The sequence below is a fragment of the Syngnathus floridae genome, chromosome 13 (genome assembly GCF_059516105.1).
Source record: "Syngnathus floridae isolate MCC-2025c chromosome 13, RoL_Sflo_1.0, whole genome shotgun sequence".
Lineage (NCBI taxonomy): Eukaryota > Metazoa > Chordata > Actinopteri > Syngnathiformes > Syngnathidae > Syngnathus > Syngnathus floridae.
In genome coordinates, this window is record NC_142425.1 from 12,262,163 (window position 1) to 12,289,399 (window position 27,237).

A 27,237-nucleotide genomic window follows, 5' to 3' on the forward strand; every position below is an offset into this window, starting at 1 on the left:
GGCACTGTAGGGGTAAGGCTCGACTCGCCCACCCCGTGACCTTTGCTCCATCCAAATATGTACGTCCGTGTGTGCATTCGTTCTGGTGGGTCGCTCCCCGACAGAGGTCACGCTGCTAACTTTTCGGGATAAATCAGTCCTACTAGCAAAAACACAGCAGAGGGGTTTCAAAAAACAAGTTTTTCCAGACAAATCGTTTTCTCTGATTGGTTAATCCCAAATGGGTTGATTTCGACCACCAAACCGCAAGAATGGACGTCACGAGACCTTCGTCATTCTATATCTGTTTATGATGAGGTGAATGCTAACTATAGGCCGTCATGTAGGCAGTTCCTCCTGCCTGACAGGTGCTGATTTGGTTTCCCATGGCTATGGAAGATGCCGTGTTTATGGTGTCGTGCACACACACACACACGCACACACACATAGGCGTAATCAGTCACTCCTATCGCCCCCCCCCCCTCAACCTCCTCGTACTCCTCCTGTCTTGCAGCATAAATCTGCCGCCTGACAGCTGGAGTCGCCCTGACCAATCCGTTCTGAATTAGCGTGAAGATCTTCAACTTTGATGAGAGTGGCTTCAAATACTGGTGTAAAAAAAAGACGGCACAAAAAAAAAAAAGTGAGGGAGTAGCCAATGGTTAAAAATAATCTGCTATGAGATCCGGACAGAATGTTTGTTGGAAATTGTTTTTTGGGAGAAAAACGTAACATTACAAAAATATATAAAAAAATAAACATAGTATTAGTCTTATGAGAATACGTTTAAGAAAACTAAGTGTAGTAAATCTGTTCTAAAAATGCATATTTTTTTTCAGGTTAAGCAATATAATCTGTTGCTTTTCACGAAATGATCCTTCAACTGGATTTGAAGTATCAGGGCTGGATCTGTTCTCCTGTGGAAGTCTTTAATCAGCGTCCGTGGCGGGCGGGAACTAATCCCTGTTTTGCTACTCATGAGGCCGACCCACGCCCTTTCTCAGACCATCTTTCCCAAGGCCACATCTGGAGTGACATCATTAAGAAAGCACTGCTGCAGACGGGTCGTCATATTCCGCTGTCACATGACCGCTGCATCTGCTACCTCGTCGGGAATAATTTGAGTTAATTCACCTCTTGATAACACCACTATCGCAATGACAGATCTTTTCACCATGTCCCCTACTTGTAATAAATAATGAGTGGTCGGCGTGCGGATCCCAGTGGGACACCCAGGTCAACTTCTACACATACGAGTTATTATCAATAGATATGAATGATCTGACAAATTGGACTTGCTACAAAATGAATTGCATGAGGGGGGCTCAATTTGCTCCTTTTGGTCCTGCGAAGCCTTCGAGCTGGGTTGAATGGAGGACAGAGCAGCAGGAGGCCCGCCAAGTGTTCTGTCACGGGGTGTAAAGACAAACAATCGATGGCACGACATGGGGGGGGTTGCTTATCCTTGTGATGAGCCACAGATTTACACCTGGTTTATTCGCTACACTGATCTTCTGAAAACTAGAGTGAATTATTTTTATTCTTAATTAAAAATTAAATAAATACTGGTTGAAATCAAGGTTTAGTTCCAATTTTGACATAAAGGGGGCAGTCCATTATTGCAATCAGCACGTTCTCTGATTCACCAGAGCAGGATGGGTCACTATCACAGTAAGTGAGGTTCTGAGATTGAGAAGAGACACAATAATAGACTGGTTTGCCCTAGCTGACTTTTGCTGAGAAAAGTGGGCTAGACCCTGGATTAGTCAATGCAAAAACACCAGTCAGAACAATTTACTTTTCAAAGAATAAATGTATTTTTTTGGAAAGTGAGGCTCGTGCATGCATGGGTTTGCACCACATAACTAGATGAAGAAACCCATGCAGAAGCTCAGAACTGTGAGGCAACCAGTACACTAACATGCATGCACATTCTGTAGAATTTGCGTATTTTTTTCCTCTTGTACTTGACTGCTTATGGTTTGAGTGTCAACCACCGGTTTCCACTCAAAAAAAGTCCCCCGCTGACCTTTTTGCACCTAGTAGGGGTCCCTTTGTCTTTTTGCTTTTTTTTTTTTAAGAGTCACCTCCATTTAGACCAGAAACCTTCACTCACCCTGCCACAACACCGTAAAATAACATTAAGTTTTGTCCTTATTTAGATTTTTATAATAGTCGTGTAGTTTTTGTGTGATTCAATGAACGGGTTAATCTGAAGTCATCCGCCAAGTACAAAAATGATAAAATGAAAATTCCTCCGCTGCGGCGACACATCGAGAGGGAAAACTTTTCAGCAAGTTTCTTTTTCATCGTACCCTCGACTCATCAGGGGAATATATTAATAGAATAAATCATTTTTGTACATTTTGAGTTTACACAAGTAGAAAACGAGCCTTGGTGGCTTTAAAAGAGACATCATTTTTGGTGAAAAATAGATCCACTTGAAGGGCGGAAGGATATCCGCTTTCACGTCTTCACTCGTTGACAAGCAATGGAGAGGTAGAGAGGTGCGACGCGGCGCCTGAGCAATTTAAGTCAAAACAAGGACTTTTAAAAACTATCCACGCCTAAAAACGCGTGCTAGCAACTTATCAAGAAACTACCAACATGCTTTGATTTATCTTCGTCGAGTTACTATTTTTTCATCTACTAATTACGCACGCGTCAATTCCCAGCGAAGCCGGACTTTTTTTTTTTTTTTTTTTTGAGAAGTCACCGTCCGGAGAGGCAAGCAAGCAGGCAGCACACTTTTGGGACTCCCGTGACCTTATGTGGATTTTACACCAAAAAACATGGAGAGGTTACCCGGTTTCTCCTCGGGAACGTCGCTAGTCTTCGTCCTGACTTTCCTTCACCTCTCCCTGGGTAAGTGTCCTCTCTTACGGCGGAGTTCACGTCTCGAGTTGTCAACTTTTTTCCCCCCGACACCTTGGCGCTTTTCCCTCGCGTAGCATCACTGCGCGTTCACTTGTACTCCGCGCTTTTCTTCATCCTTCCAAACTCATCAGGTAATTAAATCACATTTTTACAACATTAAACATTTAAACAAACTACTGACAGATAAACAAACCCTCTGCTTTCATTGTCTTAAAATGAAGCATAAGTTATTTATGATGTTATCACAGAATCTTAAAAGGTCCGAATTTACTCACCTTTTGTAAGGTCAATAAATACAACACGTACTTTTCTTAAATTAACTTACAATTCGATTAAATGATCTTAACTAACATTTGTCTAATGCAATGGTTGTAAAACTTTTAACACCCCATAAAACATGTTATATTTGATTTTTTAAACTGTACTAAAATAAAGTGTAATTACACATTTTCCACAGTAGGTGGAGTAGATTTATATATTTTTATTGTTTTTTTAATTGTCATATGAAGATACAATGTTATGACAAGGTGTACTTATATATTTTTTACACAATACTATTATAGTTGTGGCACTGCAAGATATTTTCTTCTTCCTGGGGCGGGTGACAGAAAATAGAGAAACACTCATCTACTGTCACAATACCAATAAAAACAAAAGTGCTTTTGTGTGCGTGCATGTGTGTGTGTTTTAAGCTGGTTACCTTTCACCTTTTACTCAAGTTACTTGCACTGCTACTTAAGTACAGAATGTGAGTACTTTTTTCCATCTGTGACAATGATGGCTAACAGCTGTACACAACACGCTCCATAATTTAGCAAGGGTCGTATAATTCATTCTCAACGACTGTGTTAATGCAAAACAAACTGTTGCACATGTTTTGTTTTGGGCACATGAAAACACAAAGTCACATGCAGCAACTAAAGTCTCGTTTGATTGTCTTCCAAGCGGGGACGGGAATTCGATCGGGGAGGTCAGGGAGGTGAGACTCATCGCTGATTTGGCGAAGGCATTGCTTCTGATTTGTGGAAGGAAGTGTGCTACTTTTTCATTTGTGAAGCAATTACAGACAACAAACTGTTCTTAATAACTGCTAAATTAGCTCTTGTTAGCCGGACAGCAAGCATTTGTGAGGAAAATGTCTGTTTTGAGCAAATAATGTTGCAAAGCACAAACTTTTTTTTTTTTTTGAACGCAGCATAACTGGCACACAAATATTGCATAGTGGAACACAGCGGCTTTCAAACCCTTAATCCACGATCCGTAGTGCCGAGCCGCAAGTACTAGTTAAAGCAGACAGAAAGGCGCAAACTGGAAGGCCAGCTCAAGGAGAAAGTTATAAAAAAATGAAGTGATTTATTTATTTTTTTGCCCAACTACTAATCGACTATGTAGTGAGACTTCTAATTTAAATATCACCATTATTGTTGGGTTTTGTGTTACAGATGGCAATGTTTTCATTTTGTGTTTTGCAATCTGCATCATATTTATTCTTGTTGTTTTTACAGACATCTGAGAGTATTTATTATTGAGAATTCCAAGTTTAAGGTCCTCAACCATTTCATCTACTCATTGATTAGCTGTCGATTGCACTTTCACATTTCCGCCTGTTGATAAACTACTGCAATGTCCTAACTTGATTATATTTAGTCTATTTTCAAGCCTCATTAGTTCTAACAACGCGGCGACGCCCCTCGACAAAAGCTCCTTAACGAGTACGGAGCGACGTTTATTTAACTCCAATTGGATACATGCATGGCTACTATGAATGCCCAATGAGTGGAAATCACACAAAAGGAGAAAAGACAATGCAAAAGTGCTGCAGGCAGTGCAAGGAGGAGCAATGGAATGTTGTTGGTGTTTGACATTCCATCACCTCCCCAGCCCCCTTTCTCGCTCTTTCTCACACATGCATACAGTACAACGTTGAATTAACCGTAATTTACCAAGATGATTCCTATTGATCACATTATCTTTCATATTAAAATATTATTTAACGCGGAGATTTCCAAACCCCTGGTCCGAGCCCCCTTAATAGTGGGGGCAAAGATCACAAGGGGAGGAGCAAAGGCTTTGTCGCTGTTAAACTTTTATGAGCGCACATTAAATCAACTCATCATAAAACGCTTACCAGTCCGTTTACCACGGTGGATTGTAACAGGGCTTGCTTTATCGATGGAAGGCATTTGCTAACACAAATGTGAAATGTCACAAAGGTCTTATGTCAACATGGCGTGGTGTGTCGTCCCCCCCCCCCCCCCCCCCCCCTTGTTGCGACAAACATAATAATAAAGGCCTGCCAAGTGTTTGCTTTCTATGTGTGTGTCGTGTGGGAAGTAGCAAGTTGCCATTAGCATTATCTCGACATGCAACTTCATCATGGCGATGAGATGTGGAATGTGAGAGCCACTCAACTCCTGGTATCGTCGGGGATACCTTCCAGATCCAGAGTAGACCGGTTCTTAAACTTTGACAAATATTTTGAACTCCGGCACCGCAGGTTTTAAAGACTTCATTGGTATCGGGGCACTGGTATTGGGGGTTTTTCTTTTGGCAAATGGCAGCGGAAAAAGCATTATAGCTTCTGTCCTGACCTACATTTTGCTGGTCTTATCCTCGGTGCAGTTTATGAAAGAGATGTTCAGGAACAAAACGCATGAGTTAAAAAGAATCAAAACAATCTGATTGACTGCAATTTTGCTGACTTGGACCACTCAAGTTTGTTTTCTCTTGTCGGACGTGAGTGATGGACTTGCTAAATTTGCTCTTCAGCACTCCGATTTTCTTCAACTCGACACGCATGCACTTAAAAGGTTTTTTTTTGTCTCATTTTGAAATATTTTGGGCAAATTTTTCAAATGAATTTCTTCCCTTCTGGATTTCTTTCTTCCTATGTTTAAACAAAGATCCGAAATATGTCAAAACGATCCTCATCATATCGTTTCATATCTCGAAGTAATGCAAACAGAAAATATTTGCATAGCTATTGAACTCAGGAGGCCTAACCTGGTCTTTGTTGCTACTTCCCGTAATTACCGGCACAGTCAATGAGGCTACGCCACGGCAGCAAACACAAGAGAGCAATTTAAGCTAATTAGCCTTCTTGACGCTGTGACGCTAAAGCGCTAAAGCAAATATGTATTCGGTCTACATTGCACTGAAATGCAACAAAGCAAAAAAGATTGACTCAGTGTATGGCTGTTAAAGAAAAATAAGGTACTGTAGATTTTCCGCTATGTATTTTTCTTAAAAGTTAAAGACAACTGAACTGCCCTCAATGTTGTTCCCTGCACAGATTTATTACTTCCTACCTGACCAAATCACCTGCACAAAGGGAGAAAAACTTTTTGAGTTGTTTTAAAATAGCCCAAATGCGAACGGCATTCTAGAAGATGCCTTATAGTGTGTGAAATGCATTTTTTTTTTTGTGCAGCAGCTCAGCCCTTCCCTCCGAAGACAAAGCAATTTGTTGAACGACTCACAACACTGCATTATTTCCTCGACCCCCCACTTCTACCCACCAGAACTTCTTCACAGTCTTTTCCATTCCGAGTGTTGTACAAGCGGATAGTTCGGAGCATTGTGAATCATTTAAGGTGCTTGCTTGACCAGTTTTGTTCTCAGCGCCTTTAATCCGCATGCATTAAATAGTTGCCAGTCAAAATGTGGAACAAGGAAAGGTGCGAGCCCCGACCACAGGAAGCGATGTCTGCGGCGGTGAAGGTCGAGCGAATTACACAAAGCGTTGAGTCCGCCCTGCTCAACGGGTTAGAAAATTAAGAAGGAATTACCGCCGGCTGCATTCCTCAGCCAAATAGGCCCGTAAGCCCGGAGACACTCAGCCAGGGTGAACCGAGTTAGTAGGAAGTCTAAGCCATGCCGCCCAAAAAAAAAAAAAAAAATGGCCCTATAGACTTTGTGAAATGTTTAAAAAATGATTTTACACACTGAACATGTAGTCTGGTTCTTCTTAGCCTCTCCCTTTAAAAACAGCTCCAAAAACTTTGGACCTGAGTGAGTAGAGGGAAAGTCCCTCAAAATAGTTTCGACTGTTTTGATAATCGCAGTCTGATTTTTCTTTTGTTTTTTTCTTCTTTTGTTTCTGTCCCACATATTTACACACTGGCTAATTTGCCACTAAACACGCTCGACCGACTCCTGTAATTCGAAACATAACTGGACCGTCGGCCGCTTAATTAGTGGGTCACGCCTAGGCTAAAATCTCAAAGCATTCTGGCTAATTAACTACATTGCTGCCTTGATTTTAAGGTTAGATTTCTTCACTCGTTACTCAAAACCACTGTACCTTTAAATGTATATAGTAAGATCTTGTAATAATAATAATTGAAGAAGAGTTTCACAAATAAGCAGGATTATTAGTCACAAATCATCTTGCACCATAGAAACGAATAGAAATGCTATTAATTGGTTCCAAACAAAAAAAAAAAAAAGAAAAATATTTTTTATTAAGAAAGATTTATTACTGTTAGATTATTATTAAGAATTTAACAGTTTTGGCCAGATTTTTTATTTCAATTGTGCTGTGACGTTACGCAAGTCCGGTCACTTGGAAGTCGAGATTAAGCTGTATTTCCACATCGGGCCAAAAATATTCTCACATGGTGTCACGTTTTTGCTTCCAAGCCGAACGTGACGTCAGAGGAGGCAATCTTTCGCGTGTGCTGTTTGTGTGGGCCTGGCCGAGCTTCCCTCGGGGTAACGGTGTTTAGTTTGAGCCTCATCTCCCTCCTCCCATGCTGAGCCAAAGGTATTTTATTGCACGTTTCCATGGCGACGACTCGGAGTGCAGGATCAGAGCGCCTTGTGCAGCGATTTCAGGAAATGACTTGACTTCCTCACTTAGCGTGAACAACTTCCTGTCCTCCGCCGCGTGGATGTGTGCCAGGGCTCAGGGACGGCGGTTTGTGTTTAGTCTTTGCGTGTTGTTTTCCTAATTACTTCCCCCTCACTCTCGATTGTTTTCTACTCCGCTCCCTCCCCCCCCCTCCCTCTGGCGAGCGCGATGATTGCGAGGTCAGATTCGGAACATCTGATACGCTCACACAGTCCAGAAAATAATAACCAATATGGATTTTTTTTCGGAGCGGTCCCAGTGGACTGTCTTGCACGTTAGCATGTGTGCACGCTAGGATTATAAATTTCACGCCGCTATACGCCCAGGCATCACCATGTCAGACGAAGAGGCCTCCAATACATTCGTCACCATTCGAGAATGAACCGCGCGCACGTTCCGAGTTCCGCCGCCGCAATCCGATCACGTCTGCTTCTAGTCACAGACACTCTTGAACTCTGGTGACCCTGAGATGAGTCGCAGGCACAGGAAGTAACACCACCCGCTCAGCGTTCAAATACTTTGTCAAAAATATTAAATCACATATTTTAGTTGTAAAATTTCAGCCATTTTCAAACTTGGAAATTAAAGTTTGGCTCTTTATAGGGATCCTCCTGGGCTCTTCTTTTAATACGTTACTTGTTTTCCCAAAAATGACGAAAGCAATGATGCTATTCGAAATATGATTCATCACGCTCAATCTGGCACGCCTCGCAGCGTCTTTCTACATTTGGCAGCCACATTGCGCGGATTAATAAAAACTGGAACACTGCATGTCTTTTTGCCTGCGTGCGCCACTTGGGTGTCTGCAAAGACCACTCGAGCCGAGGCCCGGTGCCTGCACAATGGCCGGTGTGTGCGGCTATGAGTGTTTCATTGGCAGGGAGATAGTCGGGCTTTGTTTTCGTTCCTCAAGGCTCGTTTCTGTCTGCCGGCCCTGTGACCGGTCGCTAATCTGAGGCCAACCTTGCCGCGTTAAAGAGGAAGCTATCACGCTGCTTTATCTCGCGGCGGGAGAAGGAACAGCGACGTGTGGCTGAAGTGAAAAACGTTATTCAAAATGTCTGACAAAGCTCTAATTTTTCTCTCTTACAGCTCTTCAGTGCGTCGATGACAAAGCGCCATGTGTTAACAACGCCACCTGTCAGACCTTTAGCAACGGCACCGGATACTGCAGGTAAGCGCAAGCTAGCTCTCGATGCTAAAAAGCCGGCCGAGCGAGTCGGGCTTTTATATCAATCCACAGCGCCATGAGGTTTCGCTTTGACGAGAGCGGAGAATAATGGACTGCTTTGTGTGAGAAAGTCCACGGCGACTGGGAACAATACCAAGACACACATTTCCCCTCTCCAACATTTTATTTAGTACCTTGAATGTTATTTCAATCGGCCTTACTAGAGATTGAACAGATTCTGGCATTGCCGCTGTTTAATTTTCCACTATTTTTCCCCCCCAGGTGGTATTCAAGTTTGCGAAAAGACAAATGTAATCGGTCACGTTTATTTAGAGCAAATTTTAGTTTGAAAGTTCCGGATGCTCGTTCGTTCGTTCGTTTTCTTGAGTCTGTGCTTGATTCGAGTGGTCCTGTTGAGTTTTACAGCATGAGCTCCGCTTTCTGACTTTTTTTTCTTACTGTCTAATTAAAAGCCAGCAAATGTCATCAGTGTGCCAGCCCGCCAACATATTTCATCAGGTGTAGTGTGAATCAGCTCGTGTTTTAGTTCCCACACCGTTGGGAATGCCAGGAGCGACTCTTGTAAAAGGGGAGCCGGAGTGAGTCGCATTATCTTCTTCGCTGTTTGACATTCTTTGTCTTCTCCAAGGTCAGATAGCGAGTCAAGCTTATGTGGAGTCATTTTATTTAGAATATTTTAATATTAAAACAAAGGATCTGATCAGTCACCTTGATGATCAACCGACTTTCGTTAAATCACCGGAATGACGCATTCCTGGCTGGTGGTCGCGGTGGATATTAAACAACATTGATTTACTCGGACCCGTCCCGGCTTCTCTCTCACGCTCTTTAAGGACCAAACATCCATCACGGATGGCTCGACTGTGTTTTGCAGACCGACTCCAAATCTTCTGCAAAATATCAGGTGACACGTTGAAGGTCATCCTGACTGTTAAGTGGGTGACTGAGGATTAACTGGAATCGAGTTTTCGGTCAAAGTAGAGTTGAAAACAGACGCTTTGCTCCTGCGAACATGCTAACGATAAAAAGAAAGCACACAAGAGAGGATTCTTTCATTTAGAAAAAGTCAGCTGACAAACGTGACTGCCTACTGTTATACTGATTAACTCTTCAGTCACTGGTGCACACTTACCCATTTTTTGTCCCGTCCTCCTTTTGCTTTTGCTCAAAGGGCTCATTGTTAACCAAATCAAATTTTCTATTTGCTCGTCTGCTCAGTGAATTAAGGCAGTCGCTTGTAAGTAAACACTCACTCTAGACTTTTGGCCCGCATGGATGATTATTTTTTTGGGATCAAACTGGTCTGACTGCATCCTATCAAGAAGAAGTTCGGCGAACCTCCTTCGCGCCGATTTTGAAGTTATGAATGCAACTTGGGAAATGCTATTCATCTGTTTTTTTTATTTCTCAAACCCCATTTTGGACAATAAACTGAATAGGAAAGCTTACCAGCTTGTCATTTTAGGGCAGGGTTGAGAGAAGCTGCCCAACCAGTGTGACCGCAAGCTTGCGTGTGAAGAAAAAAATATGTTATCCCTTAATTGCTTGCTATGCTGTTCACGTCTTACATCATGACTGAAATAACACCACATGTAATTTTTTAAGTTGATCTCCTTGTACGTTCTTTTTAATATTCCCAACTCATTTCCAAGATGGCCGACTCACTCTTAGCGGTTGAGTTGCCGGCTTTGCGCAAAATAAAATTCCTTTATATATAGTCAGGTGATGATTGAAAACCGGTCGCTCTCTCATAGTCAGGTTCCAGTAAAAAAAAAAAAAAAAAGTGTCGTGCAGACCTGTTGCCTGTTTGATCTGACAGGCAGAATTTGCCCGCGGGGCAGACAGAGGAAGAGAAAAGGCCAAAAGAAAAGAGGATGTCTCTTTTCAGGTAATCTGAGAAGAACTACCCCAGAGCACAAATTCTTACTGATGAGAGAGCAACAAGTGAAGGGAATGAGGCGGGGGGGCGACTATAATTTGCCTCCTGCTACTTTCATCACATTGTCAGTCATTTATCCGTGACCGAGTCCCTTCATTGGAGGAAAATAAAATGGCCGCCATATAGGATAAGGATGAATTCAAAACACGATTTGTGCCAATGTTTGTAATGTCTTCGAAATCTCCCTGGTCCTCCCCCAGCTTGCTAGATGTGGTTAAAAGTGCAGCCACGATGATAAGAGCCTTCTTTGTGTAGGATATGGCTCACTCGCACACGCACAAGCAGCCATTTTGGTTAAAAATATCTTCATCGTTATCAAGGCTGTCAAAATACATTATTTTATCTTCTAAAAATAGTTTTTTAATGGCTGTTTTTTTGGAGGATTTTAAAGACTCGCTAAAGCAAACAAACAAGTTGTAATGGCCATTCATATCCAGACTGGTAAGAAGACTTACAAAAGTGTGGGGAATGTCGCAACCAGCTACCAGTGACTGCCACTCATTGATGATGACAAAGTGGGCCAAATATAACTTTTTTGTTATTCTGAATCATCCAAAGCTTTGCGCCAAATGTCACCTTTTAGGCAGCAAATGCTCATTTCAAACTTGGCATCTGTTAAAGTGGCACTCGGGTGATATAAATCAAGAATGACAAAGGTCAGGCTCTTTTAAGTCAGTACGACTTTTTTTTTTTGATGGGGGACAAAACTTTCAAGGAAGGTAATGAGTGTTCATAAAGTTTGAAGGTCTATAGTTAGACCTCATTACAACCACAAGGACAAGATGATGACTAAACGCTACGCAGAGAGACGATGCTATCTGTCAACCACAGTTTCTTACATGAGCCTTTTTGAAGCATGTCACGAAAAAAACTCCAATTTTACCACGCGAGCCCACTGTGGACTCCACCCTATTTTGACTTCTTATTTTCGCCACACTTTGTTTAGTAAGCCTTCTCAGCTTCCTGCTCACTCTGTAGATTTTTTTTCTTCCAGTCTAATTCTGGTTAGTTTCGATTCTCTGTGACACAGTTTTTTTTGTTTCCGGTATTTATTCTTAGGAAGGGTCTCCGCTCGATTCAATTTCCAATGAAATAAAGATGCATTGGAAATTTGCTACACCACAACACTGCCAAATTTGAATGATTAAAAAAATCATTCATAAAAATTCAAGCCTTTGTCTCTGCTCTCAAATGACGTGGGCGGTGTCAAGCCCCCGATTTCTCTTGCTCGGCAGATTTTAAATTACACCGCTAAGCTGTTATATAAATTGCGGCATCCGGGAAAATGCATTTTCCAGGTTACGCCGAGCCCACAGTCGTGGGGGAAGTTTATTCTATATCGCCCCCAGCAGTAAAGCGGCCATTTTGTTCACGCGGAGCCATTCGATAAAGCCACTAATGCATTATACACTTGACTTTTGACGTCCAGACATGCACACACAGGGCCACGGTACATTGAACAGACTTTAGTCAAGGCATTCATGGTTTGAAATGTGAGCCGAGTCATACGCACACGTACGTTCACACGCTGCTTCCCTGCCATTGCCGCAGGGGGGGAAGAAAGCATGATGGAGTTATTAGGCTTCTTTGAGACTAGATTAGGGGTTGCGAGGTCTGCATTTCAGGCTTGAACTTTGGGGAACTAGCGGGGGGTGGGGGTACAAGGGGCCTGGTATATAGATCAGCAAAGAAACAAGTTTGAGAGTCGCTATTGGTGAGATTCAACCCGATCCGAAGCTCTGCAACCAGCCGGTACTGGCTGAGGTCAGCATGAGGTAGAGGAGGGAGAAGGAGTGCAGAGAGAAGAGAAGGAAGGAGTGTGTGTGAGTGTGTGTACGGGGGCGCTAATGTGAACCAGCTGTAGAAACCTGACACCTTGAGTTGGCTAGAACTGCGAGGTGGAGGAGTGAGAAAGAGGTAAAGAAGTGCTGGAAGAGAAGGATTGAGAAAAGATGGAGGCGGGCGGGGGGGACAAAGAATTCCACAGATGCATAAACAGTCTCGTCGCGTTGATGCCGAGACAATGTGCAGTTGCCGATGACAATGCTGAGTAATGTGTCATCTGTTGACTCTTTTTTTTTTTTTTTGACAGAATGCTTCCTCCCCGGTGAGACACCACTCCCTGACAATAATATGAATCATGCACAGCCTTGTCTGTTTGCCGAGCGAGACTTCCCGAGGCTAATAAAGAAAGCGCTCCATCTGGTACTGGAACCGGAAGGACTGGGTGTTATCGTTTTCTGACGCTTTGGCATTTGGATTAACTCGACCCGAGTTGAACCGCAGTGATTTGATGATATTTAGTTGCACCACTTTTGAGGTTTTAGAGTTAAAAGATCGGGATATAACATGAGCGTCTTTTCTCCACGGGCTCTTCAGTGATGTCACCTGAGCCCGTCGTCCTGGGAGGCAAGTTTGTAGGGGCCCATTGTAGCAGGCGCCAGTTCACTCAATCATCCACCGTCCCAAGACAGCACCCGCACACTTTCCAACAATGCCGCCTCGGCGCACCGGGGGGATATCGTACGAGCTGTTGTGACATAACGATACACTTGGCAACCCAAGTGCGGAATAGAAAGTTTCAAAGGGAACATAAGTCTCTGATCTGACCCTTTGTGGACTTTCGATGTTGTGTAATGTTGTAATTTACTTTCCCAGCAGCAGCAAAAAAATAGACCGATAGAGTAAATGCGGTGGAGAAGTCGTTTTTTTCAGTTTGACTGTATGCAAGATGTTGTCGTGCCCCATGATGAAACGTGCTAAATCAAAAAAGCGACATCGGTTATGGTGGCGTGGGCTCGCCGTTGTGTGATGTGGTAAACTTTTGAACGCTACTCAAACATAGACTTATTCATCTGGAACAGCTTGGATGGCAGGAAAAGGAGGGTGGCCTTGTGGGCGGGGCCTAAACAGGAGTGGCCCGACTGTGGCTTGAATGTAGACGAGCAAACATTCGGGGAGATGGTCGTGTTATTTTTCATCGATTGTCTGAAAAAGAAAGCAGCCATGGTTTCTGCCAAGCCTCTGTCAACAATTTCCAGCTGACGCTACTTCACATCCTTCTGCTTTTGAACTTCTTCTTCACTGACCTTAGTTTAACCTTTACAACTTCCTCCTTTGTCCTGTTTATCATTTTAGTACATCAAGTCGTCTGAAAAGTCAGTCGCGGGCGGTCCATTTTTGTTTATCCGTTCTTATAAATCGTCAAAAACACCGGTTTATGGCTAAATCACGGAGAAAATGAGCTTTTTGGAAAAAGAAACGTGTCAAGCAGATATGATTTTGTGACACCACAAAAATTCTTGACTGATATACAGCCGAGAATAATGACAAATTTACTTCTCGTGCAGATGTGCGCCAGGCTTCCTGGGCGAATACTGTCACCACAAGGACCCCTGTCACCCCGGCTTCTGCTTGAACGGCGGGAACTGCTCCGTGAGCTTGCTCGCCGGTGTCCCCGTCCCGGGCAGCGCCACCTGCGTGTGTCCTCTGGGCTTCATCGGAGAGTACTGCCACATTCCGCAGAACTCCACGTGCTACCCCGACAACCCGTGCGCCAACAAAGGAACATGCACTTTGCTGTCCCTCGACAAATACACTTGCAAGTGCGCCCGGGGTTGGGCAGGTGAGAGAAAGACATCTTAGTCTCAGGTTTCCTCGACTTTGTGTTCATCGTCCTGAATAAAGTTACATTTGTTGTAAAGAGAAAGAAAAAAATAGATTTAATATGAAGTACCTCTAGCAAAAAAGCGAAGCGGGGAGAGTCTCTGTATGAATCAAACTTTTTGATTGACTTGCCGAGTGAGGAAATGAGAGAAAGAAATGGATCACACATCTTCTCCTTGCTTTCCCGTTCGTAGGACAGCGATGTGAGCATGAGGACAGCTGCCTGTCAAGCCCGTGCGCCAATGGCGGATCATGCCGCGCTCTGCCCGGCGGTAAACATATCTGCTCCTGCCCACCCGGTTACGCCGGTCCCCGCTGCCTCAACGACACCGACGAATGCGTGGCCTCCCCCACAAAATGTCAGAATGAAGGCACGTGTATCAACACCCCTGGCTCCTACAAGTGAGACTCTAGATACCATATAAAACATTTTTAAAAATTTTGGGCGCCCATCTCATTCTTCCAAGTATGGAAGCTAACGACGAAGCATGGAAAGAAGCTCTCAAAATGTTTCTGATCAGGTTTTATTTCCACAGATGTATTTGCGGCGCCGGGTTCACGGGTCGACACTGCGAGAGCTCCTACGTCCCTTGCTCTCCTTCGCCGTGTCTGAACGGAGGAACTTGCCATCAGAATTCTGAAACCAGCTACTCGTGCCACTGTCTTCCGGGTAAGGCGCTGAAACTGTAGAAGTTTTTTTTTGGCTACTGTAAAAAGAGATTAGATGTTTCATTTTATTGTTTGAGACGTCAACATTCAGGTCATGCTGGTTGTTTTGTATTAAACACAACGTCCTGTCACTCTTCTCCAGTTAGCGAGCGGACGCTACAAACACACAGTTGCTATTTCTACACTACGGGGGCATGTCATAATTCTTCCATACACGAGACGTTTGTCTACATACGCCTCTATTTAACCCCTCTGTGTCAACCTGAACACACCTCGGGGGAAGAAGAAAAAAAAAAAAAAAAAAAGGCCTTTACTGTGTACATAATGGAACTCAGTGTTACGCTGTGTGTTTACAGACACATTGTGGTGTACAGACTGGATGAATGATGTGAAAAATTGTAACAACATGAAGGAATTGATTTATGATCTTGAAACATTATCTATTTTCTTCCAGGCTTCAATGGGACCAACTGCGAGAACAACATTGACGACTGCCCCGGTCATCAGTGCGAAAATAGCGGCACGTGTATGGACGGCGTCAACACCTACAACTGTCAATGCCCTCCGGAGTGGACGGGTAAGTTTGAATTAACGCGAGCGGCCGTTTGTACATGACGACTGCTGTTTTCATTCTATCTTCATTCATCTCTCCACAGGTCAGCACTGCACCGAGGATGTGGACGAATGTCGTCTCCAGCCCAACACTTGCCAGAACGGCGGTACCTGCAACAACCTAGCCGGGAGCTACGTTTGCGTATGCGTCAACGGCTGGAGCGGACCCGACTGTTCGGAAAACATCGACGACTGCGCCACCGCCGCCTGCACGCAAGGCTCCACGTGCATCGATCGCGTCGCTTCTTTCATCTGCCTCTGCCCCCATGGAAAGACGGGTGAGTCTTCTGAGAACCTCCGGGCGGGTCTGTGAACTGAATCAATAAACACCAGGAGATGTCTTCAAATGGTTCTTGGACATTGGCCACGGCAATCTGTGGAACAGGTCTACCCAGAACTCATATTTTCCAAATTTAGATGATTTTATTATCCTACTGCCGCCCTGCCGTCTACCCTCGGGCAGATGCAGCGGCCGCGTTTCATGAGAATCCAACTCATGTGATCACCGCAGCTGACTTAGCTTATCGGCCAGTTTGTAACTAATGACGACGATCTCACTTCATCTCTTTTCTTCAACCACCTTCAGGTTTACTTTGCCACATTGACGACGCCTGCATGAGCAACCCTTGCAGGGAAGGCTCCCAATGTGACACCAACCCCATCACCGGAATGTTCCACTGCAACTGTCCGGCCGGTTACGTCGGCAGCACCTGCACCAACGATAGAGACGAGTGCAGCATCGGTGAGAGAGACGTGCCGGCGCTGCGACACCGACAATTTACCAATCATGTTTTTTTCTCTCCTCAGGAAGCAACCCTTGCGAGCATGGAGGCCAGTGCGTCAACACGGACGGTTCCTTCATGTGCAACTGCGTGAGAGGTTACGCCGGACCACGTTGCGAACAGGATGTCAACGAGTGCGCGTCCAGCCCTTGCCAGAACGACGGCACTTGCTTGGATCGCATCGGCGACTACACTTGCATCTGCATGCCCGGTACGCTTCACAAAATCAATTTACCACGATATCGTAATGTAAATTAAATAATTATTTTTGTGACGTCCCGCAGGATTTGAGGGGACTCACTGTGAAATCGAGGTGAATGAGTGTCTGAGTTCCCCGTGTCTGAATCAGGGAAAATGCCTGGACCAGGTCAGCCGTTTTGTCTGCGAGTGCCCGGCAGGTTGGTACACACTCAAAGTATGGCAAGTTAAAAGGAGAAAAAAAAAAATGACACTTTTTTTTTTTTGTCAGGCTTCAGTGGCGAAACGTGCCAGATAGACATCGACGAATGCTCGAGTACACCGTGTTTAAACGGAGCCAAGTGCATCGACCGACCTAACAGCTACGACTGTGAATGCGCTGAAGGTACTTTCGTGACCCATTTTACGACTCGCTCATTTTAAAACCACGCTAAATTTCGTCCGATATCTCTCACTAGGCTTCACGGGTCTTCTTTGCGAAGACAACATCAACGACTGCCAGCCGGAGCCGTGCCACCACGGCGTGTGTAAGGATGGGATCGCCACCTTCTCCTGCGAGTGCGACCCGGGATACGTCGGCTCCATCTGCAACATCCAAGTGCAGGAGTGTCACAGCAACCCTTGTCAGAATCGAGGACGCTGCATCGACCTGGTCAACGCCTACCAGTGTAACTGCCCACCTGGGACTTCGGGTAAAACTTATTTTTCCTGTAGCTGTCCTCAACTGACCAGAAGTGGAGTTCATTTTCACTTTCCAGTCTCATACTTGCACTTCCTCTCCTGTGAAGTTCCTCTTTTGAAAGTTTGCTTTGCATGACACTTACGCGTTAGCTTCGTCATGCTGTGACACACGCCGAATGTATTTGACTTTTGCTGAATTACTGGTTTGTCCACATTTTTTGCACTTCCTGCTTAGGGCGTTTTTAGAAAGGTGTCTTCTAATGCCCTCTGGTGGTCAACTGATTATATTACATAAAGAGACGACATCCAGATTTATATATAAAATATAATTTATATATAATAAAGTGATAAAATTATATATAAATAGAATAATTTCTAATAAAAAACAAAAATATATAATAAAATGATGTAATTATAATAAAATATATAATAAAACAAATATTTTCTTCTTTCCTCAGGTGTGAACTGTGAAATCAATGAAGATGATTGTGACAGCAACCCCTGCGAGTATGGAGAGTGCCAAGATGGCATTAACGAGTACAAGTGTGTGTGCTCCCCAGGATACACAGGTATGCTTCAAAAACCACAATCCCGCTTAAATCTCAGAAGCAACGTTTCGCGCTGAGGATGCTCTTGACCATCCAACAGGACTCAGATGTGACGTGGACATCAACGAGTGCGCCTCCAACCCGTGTATGAGCGGCGGGACCTGCATGGACAAGGTTAACGGCTTCCACTGCCTGTGCCCGCCCAGCACCCACGGACCCCTGTGCCTCTCGGGGATCGACCACTGTGAGCACCAGCCTTGCGAGCACGGCCAATGTATCGAGCAGCAACACGGGTAAGCCCGAATACGCCCCCCCTGGTCTCGTGTGGTTCTCATCTCCTTATCCTTGCCACCAGCTACAATTGTGAGTGCGAACCCGGCTGGGGAGGACAACACTGCGAGCAGGAGAAAGACGAGTGCCAGCCTAATCCGTGCCAAAATGACGGCTCGTGCTTGGACCGACATAACGGCTACACTTGCGTGTGCCAGCTCGGATTCAGAGGTAGCGTTAAGACAACGTGATCTTCGTCATTTTGAGCTCAACTTAAACTCTCTATCTGCTCTTAGGTGTGAACTGCGAGAAGAACATCGACGAATGCGCGTCCAATCCTTGTCTCAACCAGGGCATCTGTATCGACAGGGTCAACGGTTACACTTGTCAGTGCAGTCCGCCGTTCACAGGTCGGGCGCCGTAACTATGAAATTAGCGCGGTGTGTTGTAAATGTGATTTGTGAAATGATGAGTTTGATATTCCAAACAGGTAAAAACTGTAAGGACGAGCTTGCCCCTTGCGCTTCACATCCATGCGAAAGGGGAGGAGTCTGCCGTCCCACGGCGGACTACAGTTCCTACACCTGCCGATGTCCTGCCGGATGGCAAGGTACGTCATTGTGGTCGATGCCAGGACTTCCACGTGAGTTCAATTTCGATATCTGTTTCTCGCCACAGGGCCGCGCTGCACGGAGGATGTCAACGAGTGCAAAAAGAATCCTTGCCGGAACGGCGGCCGTTGTGTCAACAGCCCGGGCAGCTACATGTGTAAATGTCAACCCGGCTACAGCGGACATAATTGTCAGACAGATGTCGACGACTGCTCGCCCAGTGAGTCAGCCCTCGACGCTAGTTGGTGCACGATGATGAATCTTTTTAATGAGATAATTCTCTCGTGCACATTTTAGACCCGTGTTTGAACGGAGGTTCCTGCGTGGACGACGTGGGCGGTTTTGCCTGCGAGTGCCGACAGGGTTTCGCAGGCGGTCGCTGCGAGACCGAGATCGACGAGTGCGCCAGCCGACCCTGCTGGAACGGCGCCAACTGCCGAGATTACGTCAACAGTTTCGTGTGCGAGTGTCGGGCGGGTTTTGATGGATTCCTGTGTGAACACAACATCCAAGAATGCACTGAAAGGTCAGCTGCCTAATGATTACTCAACTTTTTTTTTTTTATAACTTTTTTACTTTTCCTTCCCTTTGGCAGTTCTTGCCTGAATAACGGCACGTGCATCGATGACATCAACACCTTTTCGTGCCGCTGCCGACCCGGCTTCTACGGCACCTTTTGCGAGTACGAGCAGAACGAATGCGACTCCCAGCCTTGTAAGAACGGCGGAACCTGCACCGACGGCTTAGGCACCTACAGATGCACTTGTCCTGTAGGCTACAATGGACAAAACTGCCAGGCATGTGTCATCTTTTCGTATTTGATGAAAGACGTTGGAGTAGAAGCTTCCAACACAATTTTGACTTTCTTCCTCTTTCCAGAACTTTGTCAACTTGTGTAGCCAAGTGCGCTGTCACAACGGCGGCTCCTGCTCTCAGACCTCCACCTCCTGGACTTGTCATTGTCAAATGGGCTGGACTGGACTTTACTGCGATGTGCCCAATATGTCCTGCCAGGACTTTGCTGCACGAAATGGTGAGGACATTTTGTCGACTTACAAAATATTCTAGCAGGTAGTCTATGTTACATTTAATTTTTTTTTTCACTTCTCCAGGTCTGGAAGTGGAGAACGTTTGCAAAAACGCAGGGCGATGCGTGAACGTGGCCAATTCCCACCAGTGTCAGTGCCAGCCAGGATACACGGGTAGCTACTGTGAAGATATGGTAGATGAATGCCAGTCCAATCCTTGCCGCAATGGAGCTACTTGCAAGGACTATCAAGGCACATATGAATGTGTGGTAAGTAAATACTCCCTTCCATTAGCTTCCACCTCTGTCCTAAACGCACCTTTTGCTTCTGTAGTGTAAGCCGGGCTACCAAGGGGTGAACTGCGAGTACGACGTGGACGAATGCCACTCGAGGCCGTGTCTCCACGGAGGAACGTGCATCAACCTCATCAACCGCTTCACCTGCGCTTGCCCGCCAGGAACACAAGGTAAGCCCCGATTTCCTTCCATCAACCACAGATGTCGCATTGTCACGTGTCTCCACGCGAAGGTCTCCAGTGCGAGATGAACGTGGACGACTGCGCGCCCAAGCCCGGCTCGTGGGAGCCGCGCTGTCGTAACGGCGGTCAGTGCGTGGACGGGATCGGACGATATACGTGTACCTGTCCGCCGGGCTTTGTCGGAGAACATTGTGAGGGTGATCTCAATGAATGCCTGTCTGGACCTTGCCACGCCGCCGGCAGCCTGGACTGCGTCCAGCTCGTCAATGACTATCAGTGCCGCTGCCGCCTTGGATACACCGGTACGCTGAACCCCACCGAGTGAGGCGATAATGAAAAAAAAAATTCTTCTGATGTGTGGTCTCTTTTTGAAGGTCGCCATTGTGAGTCCATCGTGGATTTGTGTCTGTCCAAGCCGTGCCACAACAGCGGCGTCTGCTCCATGAACATGAGTTCAGTTCACGGTTACACCTGCTCCTGTCCACCTGTAAGTTTCCCGTGCCGCTTCTTCAGCAAAATTTTAGCCCAATAGAAAAAAGCTTAAAGGTGATTCGACGTTGGTCATGATGTCAACCACTAGACCACGCCCCCTCAGAGACACCCATCCAACTTGCATTTACACTCCATAACAGCAGTTCATTCTTCATTTTTATTTATTAAAAATAATTCAATGCTTCAGTCAAATTTACTACTTTTTTCCACTTAACCCTTGTTCTCTTAACTAACCTCTTCCCGTTCTTTAACCCTCACGCTTGCTTCAGACGGGCAAGCCATGGCCGAGGTATGGTAGATAAGCACTTCTTGTAAATAATCATCAAATGGACTTCTTACCTCCATATGCCATTGCAAGGATCGACACAAATCGACAAACATAAATATAATTGGATGTTGCATTCTTTTTAGGGCTTTGCTGGATTCAACTGTGGCGATCTGGAAGGCTACAGCTGCGCCAAGCTTCAGTGCCAAAATGGCGGCAACTGCGTGGAGTCACCAGTAGGCCAGCTCTACTGCCAGTGCCAACCTGGCTTCAGCGGCCCGCACTGCGAGAGCAAGCAGACGTGCCCAACGCCTTGCCAAAACGGCGGAACGTGCATCAGCGACCCTTCCAACCCGTACCTGTACAGCTGCCGCTGCCCGACGCATTTCTCCGGGCGTTACTGCGAGAACCAAGTGTCGGTTCCTCGCAGCCCTTCCTGCCCGTATCTCCAGTGCGAGCACCAGTCGGGCGATAAAGTGTGCGACACGCAGTGCAACAATCACGAGTGTCAGTGGGACGGAGGCGACTGCTCGCTCAACTGGAAGCAGCCTTGGGTCAACTGCACCGCCAGTGTTCCTTGCTGGGACTATTTTAAAAACGGACGTTGCGACAAGGAGTGCGACAACCCCGGCTGCCTCTTCGATAGCTTCGAGTGCCAGGAACATGCGCCCAGCACCTGCAAGTATGTCACCCATTCCGCCGATTCTCGAAAAAAAAAAAAAAAAATGCTGTTTACATAAAATAGTGCAAAAATTGAAAATTAAGTTACCTTTATTTTTAGACAAGGGAGCCATTTTTGAAAGAGGCGTTACTAACTAAATAAATAAATAAAATACAAATAAATTACAAAGAAATAAATGTTTTGTTATTTACAAGAGGAGTAAAACAAAAAATCCAAAATGGCCACAAAGCAGCGTAGTAAAATCAAACAAGACCTCAGTGTTTGATTTTCTTTTTTTAGGTACGACAGGTACTGTCCGGACCACTACGGTAACCTGGTGTGTGACTGGAGCTGCAACACGGAGGCTTGCGGCTGGGACGGCCTGGACTGCGCCAAAGACACTCCGGCCAAAGTGATCGAGGGTACCCTGGTCATCGTGGTCCGGCTTCAGCCTAAGGAGCTGATTGAGGACATGCGTGGCTTCTTGCGCTCCTTGGGAGCACTGCTCCACACCAACCTGAAGGTGAAGCTGGATGAGAACAAGGAGCCCATGGTGTACCCGTACTACGGGCCGGAGGAAGGCCACGGGCGGCTCTTACAAAAGGGCAGAAGCAAGCGTGAGATGGAGAGAGAAGTTATCGGGTAAGGAGGAGAATCTTTGTTAAAAGTGATACGTTTGTGTCTAATATCAAAACATTTTCAGTTCTGTGGTCCACCTTCAAATCGATAACCGGGAATGCGCCCAGAAGTCCGAAGACTGTTTCTCAAACACCAACGAAGCGGCTTCCTTCATCGCAGCGGCGCACATCAAGGCCGACCTGCCTTATCCTCTGGTGTCCGTTAACAGTAAGTCGATTTCCCAGCCGGGCTGGTAAACGAGATCCGACTCTCGATGCTCCTTTTTAGGCGACCTGACGGTTCAAAAGATGCCCACGTTCCCCATGTACGTGATCGGCGTGGCGGTCGTCGTCGTTCTGCTCATTGTGGTGTTGGGCATGCTGGCGGCCAAGAGGAAAAATAAACACGCGTTGCTGTGGTTGCCCGATGGCTTTTTGGCCAATAAGAACGACAAGAGGAAAGAACCTGTTGGTCAAGATGACTTCGACATGAAGTGAGTGCTTGAATGAGGAGCATTCAAAGACATCAAAATAAAACATTTGTCTGCTCACGTCAGAAATTTCAAGAGCCCGGACGGAACCCTGATGGATGGACGGCAGGGCCAGCGATGGATGGACGATGAGGTTCCAGCCAAGATCCCGAGGGTGAGTCGATTAGGAGACTCTCGGTTATTGCGGTGTGTGCTCCAACTTCACGTCGCCTTTTGCTTAGAATGAAGACAAGCCCTTGCTCATGTCTTCCGACGGAGGCGTCGACCGGAGGGAGTGGACCCTGCAACATCGCAAGGCCGCTGATGTCATCCTAACTCCGCCGCAAGCCGACGGAGAGACAAACTGTCTGGATGTTAACGTCAAGGGACCTGGTAAGAAGTCTTGAAGCCCGATAAAGTCCATGTTCATCCTGCCACTCTTATTGCTCTTCTTTCAGATGGCTTCACGCCGCTGATGTTGGCTTCGCTCCGCAACGGCGGCGGCCCCGACTGCTCGTTCCCGGGCGAGGAGGAAGAGGAGAGCGGAGGCGACGAACCGGGTCCGAGCGTCATATCCGACCTGATCGCGCAAGGTGCTTCGCTCATGGCCCAGACGGACCGCACGGGAGAAACGGCGCTGCACCTGGCCGCTCGTTATGCCAGGGCGGACGCCGCCAAGAGGCTGCTGGACGCCGGCGCTGATCCCAACGCCCACGACAACATGGGCAGAACTCCTCTGCACGCCGCCGTGGCGGCGGACGCGCAGGGCGTCTTCCAGGTCAGGCCGGCATCAAAGACATGGACGACACACATGAGATTCCTCACCAGTTCCAATTCTTTTTGCTTCCTTGTAGATTCTCATTCGCAATCGTGCCACGGATCTGGACTCCCGAATGAATGACGGCACCACTCCTCTAGTCCTGGCGGCCAGGTTGGCCGTTGAGGGCATGGTGGAAGAACTGATCCACTGCCACGCTGACATCAACGCTGTTGATGATCATGGTCAGTAATGCAAAAGGGAAAAAGAGGTTGAGATAATATGTAGCCACGTGATGGCACCAAAGCACTACTTTTACATCGCCTGAGCACAAACAGGACATAGGTGAGTTTTTCAATGTGTCCTTTTTTATCTCGCCGTCAATTCAGGTAAGTCGGCTCTTCACTGGGCTGCAGCAGTGAACAACGTGGAGGCCACGCTTGTGCTCTTGAAGAACGGAGCCAACCGCGACATGCAGGATAATAAGGTTAGCCATCGAATGAATGAATTTGAAGTTTTCAATCATGTGACGAGGCAACTTGATGCCCTTTTTCTTTCAGGAGGAGACCCCTCTGTTCCTGGCCGCCAGAGAAGGCAGCTTCGAAGCCGCTCAATTGCTCCTCGACCACTACTCAAATCGCGACATCACCGACCATCTCGATCGTCTCCCAAGAGACACGGCTCAAGAACGGATGCACCACGACATAGTGCGCCTGCTGGACCAGTACAATTTGGTTCACAGCCCCCACAACGGGCCCAATCACATCGGCGGAAACTCTTCAGTCATGTGCGGGGCGAACGGAGCCGCCTTCATCGGCATGCGTCCCGGTCCGCAGGGAAAAAAGAGCCGCAGGGGCGGCGGCAAGATGGGGGGTGTCGGAGGGGGGACCAAGGAGCCCAAAGACATGAAGGCCAAGCGAAGAAAGAAGCCCACCGGAGGGGAGGGTCCGGGTGCCGGCGGCGGTGGCGTCAACGGCGTGAAGGCAGCTGGAGGACTTCCTGAAAGTTCCGTCACCATGTCGCCCGTCGACTCCCTGGAGTCGCCGCACTCGTACACGGGCGACGCATCCGGCACGGCCACCACCACCGCCAACTCGCCGCCCCTCATGAGCAGCCCCGGAACCAGGCCCATGCTGCCCCCCGTCAGCCACATGCTGGGCCAGCAACAGCAGCAGCAGCAAGCCTGGGTGGGCATGAGCAAGCACGGCTACGGCGGCCACATGTTCGGCCTGGTGCCGCACCCCATGGGGGGAAGCCACCGCGGTATGCCGCACCACCACGGCCACGGGGGCCCCATGCTGACCCCCATGAATGTCACCATGAGTCGGGAGCAGCTGCCCCCCATCGTCACCTTCCAAATGATGCCGCCCGGCGGAGGCCAAGGCATGATGAAGCAGCCTCAGCAGGCCCACGTGCAGGTGACCCAAGCCCAGCCGCAGAACCCTCAATCGGGACCAGGCCACCTCCGCTGCAGCCAGGGCTTGGTGTACCAGATGCCCGAGCCGATGAGCATGGGGCTCCCTCACCCCATGCAGCACGCCGTCAGCCACGGAGGGCCGCTGCCTTCCTATCCACCCATGCAGAGCCCGGTGGATAAGTACCCCACCCCGCCCTCCCAGCACAGCTTCACCACCCCCGTCAGCTCCGAGGGCACCACCCCCAGGCATCCTCCCAGCGAGCACCCCTATCTCACGCCCTCGCCCGAATCCCCGGACCCTTGGTCGTCGTCTTCGCCGCACTCCAACTCGGACTGGTCTGACGTCACCACCAGCCCCACCCCGCTGGCCAACGGCCACCACGCCTTGCCCTCAGCCCGCCACACGCACATTCCAGACCAGGCGCAGCTGCAGCCGCAGGCGCAGCCGCCGGCGCAGCAACGAGCGTCCCAGCAGCCGTCGGCTTTGGGGAGCCAGCAAGTGTTCGCGTAGGTGGGCCGGCGGGCGGCCAAGCAGCCAAAGAATGACTCTTGGGGGTTCTACGCGCTTCCGCGTAGTAACTTCCTTTGTTCCCATCATATGTACCTATGTTATAGCCTTCTCTCTTTGCACTTAAGAAAACTTATGTATAGTTTCTAAAATGTCCCGAGCTAGAAATCAAATACAGTGGTGCCTTGACTTTTTTTTTTTTTCTGTTACAAGCAAACTTGTGATCATTACACCCAAATTCAAAATGAGACCACACAGAAGTCCTGGAACTAATGAACTTGTACGGAACAGTATCTTTGTACAGTACACCCCAAAAAAAAAAAAAAAAGTTGTGCGTGACAGTGTCTCCATGTGTACCAAACAACCTCACGCAAAATTAGGTTGGCAAGCAACCAACCTTTTTTTTTTTTTTTTTTTACGATCACATGGTCATGGAGATGGGGAGCGGGGATGTTCTGCATCGATCCTTTGTGCCTCTTCTATTTATGCGTGTTCATGTTGAAACCACTTCCCTTTGGCCAAGCGTACGGGACTGGATTGCCTGTTTGTTATTCGTGACACCATCGCAAGCTTTTACTTGTGGGCAGTTACAAAAAAGGAAAATCATCGTTGGAAAGCTCCAATTTTTTTTTTCTGGTGTTGAAATATACACGGACGCACAGCACATTCTGCTTGTAAAGTCTGAGATTTTACTTGGCGAAGATTTTTTTTTAACGGCTTTTTTTTATATGAATACTGTGCGCACTTGATTGTAAATGATTTTTTTTAACTGCCTCTTTTTCCATGTTTTCTTTCAAAACTATGTAACCTTCCTCTTATTTTTGCTTAGTTACAATCATTGTCTGTGTCTGTTTTATGTCGTGATGCATAAGTCACGTTTTGAGGTCAATCAAAGTATTTTGTCTTCGAAGTTCTTTGGAAAGCCATTTGAGTGTTTATTCCATATTCTTGGTGATCATCAGAAGGTACTTGTACGCTTTTCTCACTAATAAGTATTGGCGTAGGAGTAAAATGACTACTAGGAATGTTTTTTTTTCCACTGCAAGTGCCATTTTTGGATTTATTCAATGTAACTGCTAAAAACCGTCATTTTTGCTGGCATGCTGAATTGTCTTATTAAAGTAAAGTATAATAGGTGACGGAACTTGAGGTCAAGGATATGGAATAAATGTTCTCACGGCTTTCCGTACCTACTTGCAGTCGTGCATCCTATACAAAGGTCGCAATTGCGATTTGCAATTGACAATATTCTCAACCAAGTCGTGGTTTAAATTTCCACAAGAGACATTTGATATTTCTGCATATATAGCAGGTAAAAGCTATGTTTATAAAGTCTGTGTATATAGATGTTTCTTTTCATTGACCAGATGTAGTTGTGGCCAAGTTTGGTAAGCTAGAACAAAAAGATCAGCCGACTTTCCTAATTAAAACCCGGATTATCAGCGTCGTGTGTGTGTTCTTTTATTTTAGACAGTTTTATTTTTGTCTTCATTTATTCAATTTATTTGATAAAATATCTGTCTATCTACATCTGTCTGTCTGTCTAAATTTCTCTGTGTGTATATATTTAAATAAATTGAGTCCAACTATTGTCTGCAAACCTGTGCGTGCAGTTTGCTAACTAGCCAGTAGATGGCACCCTATCGACTTAACAGCACCAATCAAACC

At 46.5% G+C, this 27,237-nt stretch overlaps 1 protein-coding gene across 1 annotated transcript; it reads left to right on the top strand.

The window, feature by feature from the left end:
* The first annotated feature begins 2,448 nt into the window (after window positions 1-2,448).
* notch2 (notch receptor 2) lies at window positions 2,449-27,016 on the top strand. Its single transcript, XM_088393412.1, has 35 exons — window positions 2,449-2,844; window positions 8,801-8,882; window positions 14,190-14,464; window positions 14,700-14,907; window positions 15,042-15,175; window positions 15,629-15,751; window positions 15,831-16,064; window positions 16,373-16,528; window positions 16,594-16,779; window positions 16,853-16,966; window positions 17,038-17,151; window positions 17,225-17,458; window positions 17,906-18,016; window positions 18,096-18,288; window positions 18,351-18,496; window positions 18,562-18,675; window positions 18,756-18,875; window positions 18,944-19,096; window positions 19,174-19,402; window positions 19,472-19,673; window positions 19,756-19,909; window positions 19,989-20,173; window positions 20,238-20,370; window positions 20,433-20,684; window positions 20,757-20,869; window positions 21,286-21,821; window positions 22,101-22,442; window positions 22,504-22,646; window positions 22,707-22,911; window positions 22,975-23,062; window positions 23,130-23,280; window positions 23,346-23,665; window positions 23,742-23,889; window positions 24,034-24,131; window positions 24,205-27,016. The coding sequence occupies exons 1-35, from the start codon at window positions 2,772-2,774 to the stop codon at window positions 25,570-25,572; spliced, it is 7,437 nt and encodes a 2,478-aa protein (XP_088249538.1). The 5' UTR covers window positions 2,449-2,771; the 3' UTR covers window positions 25,573-27,016.
* The last annotated feature ends 221 nt before the right edge of the window (window positions 27,017-27,237 follow it).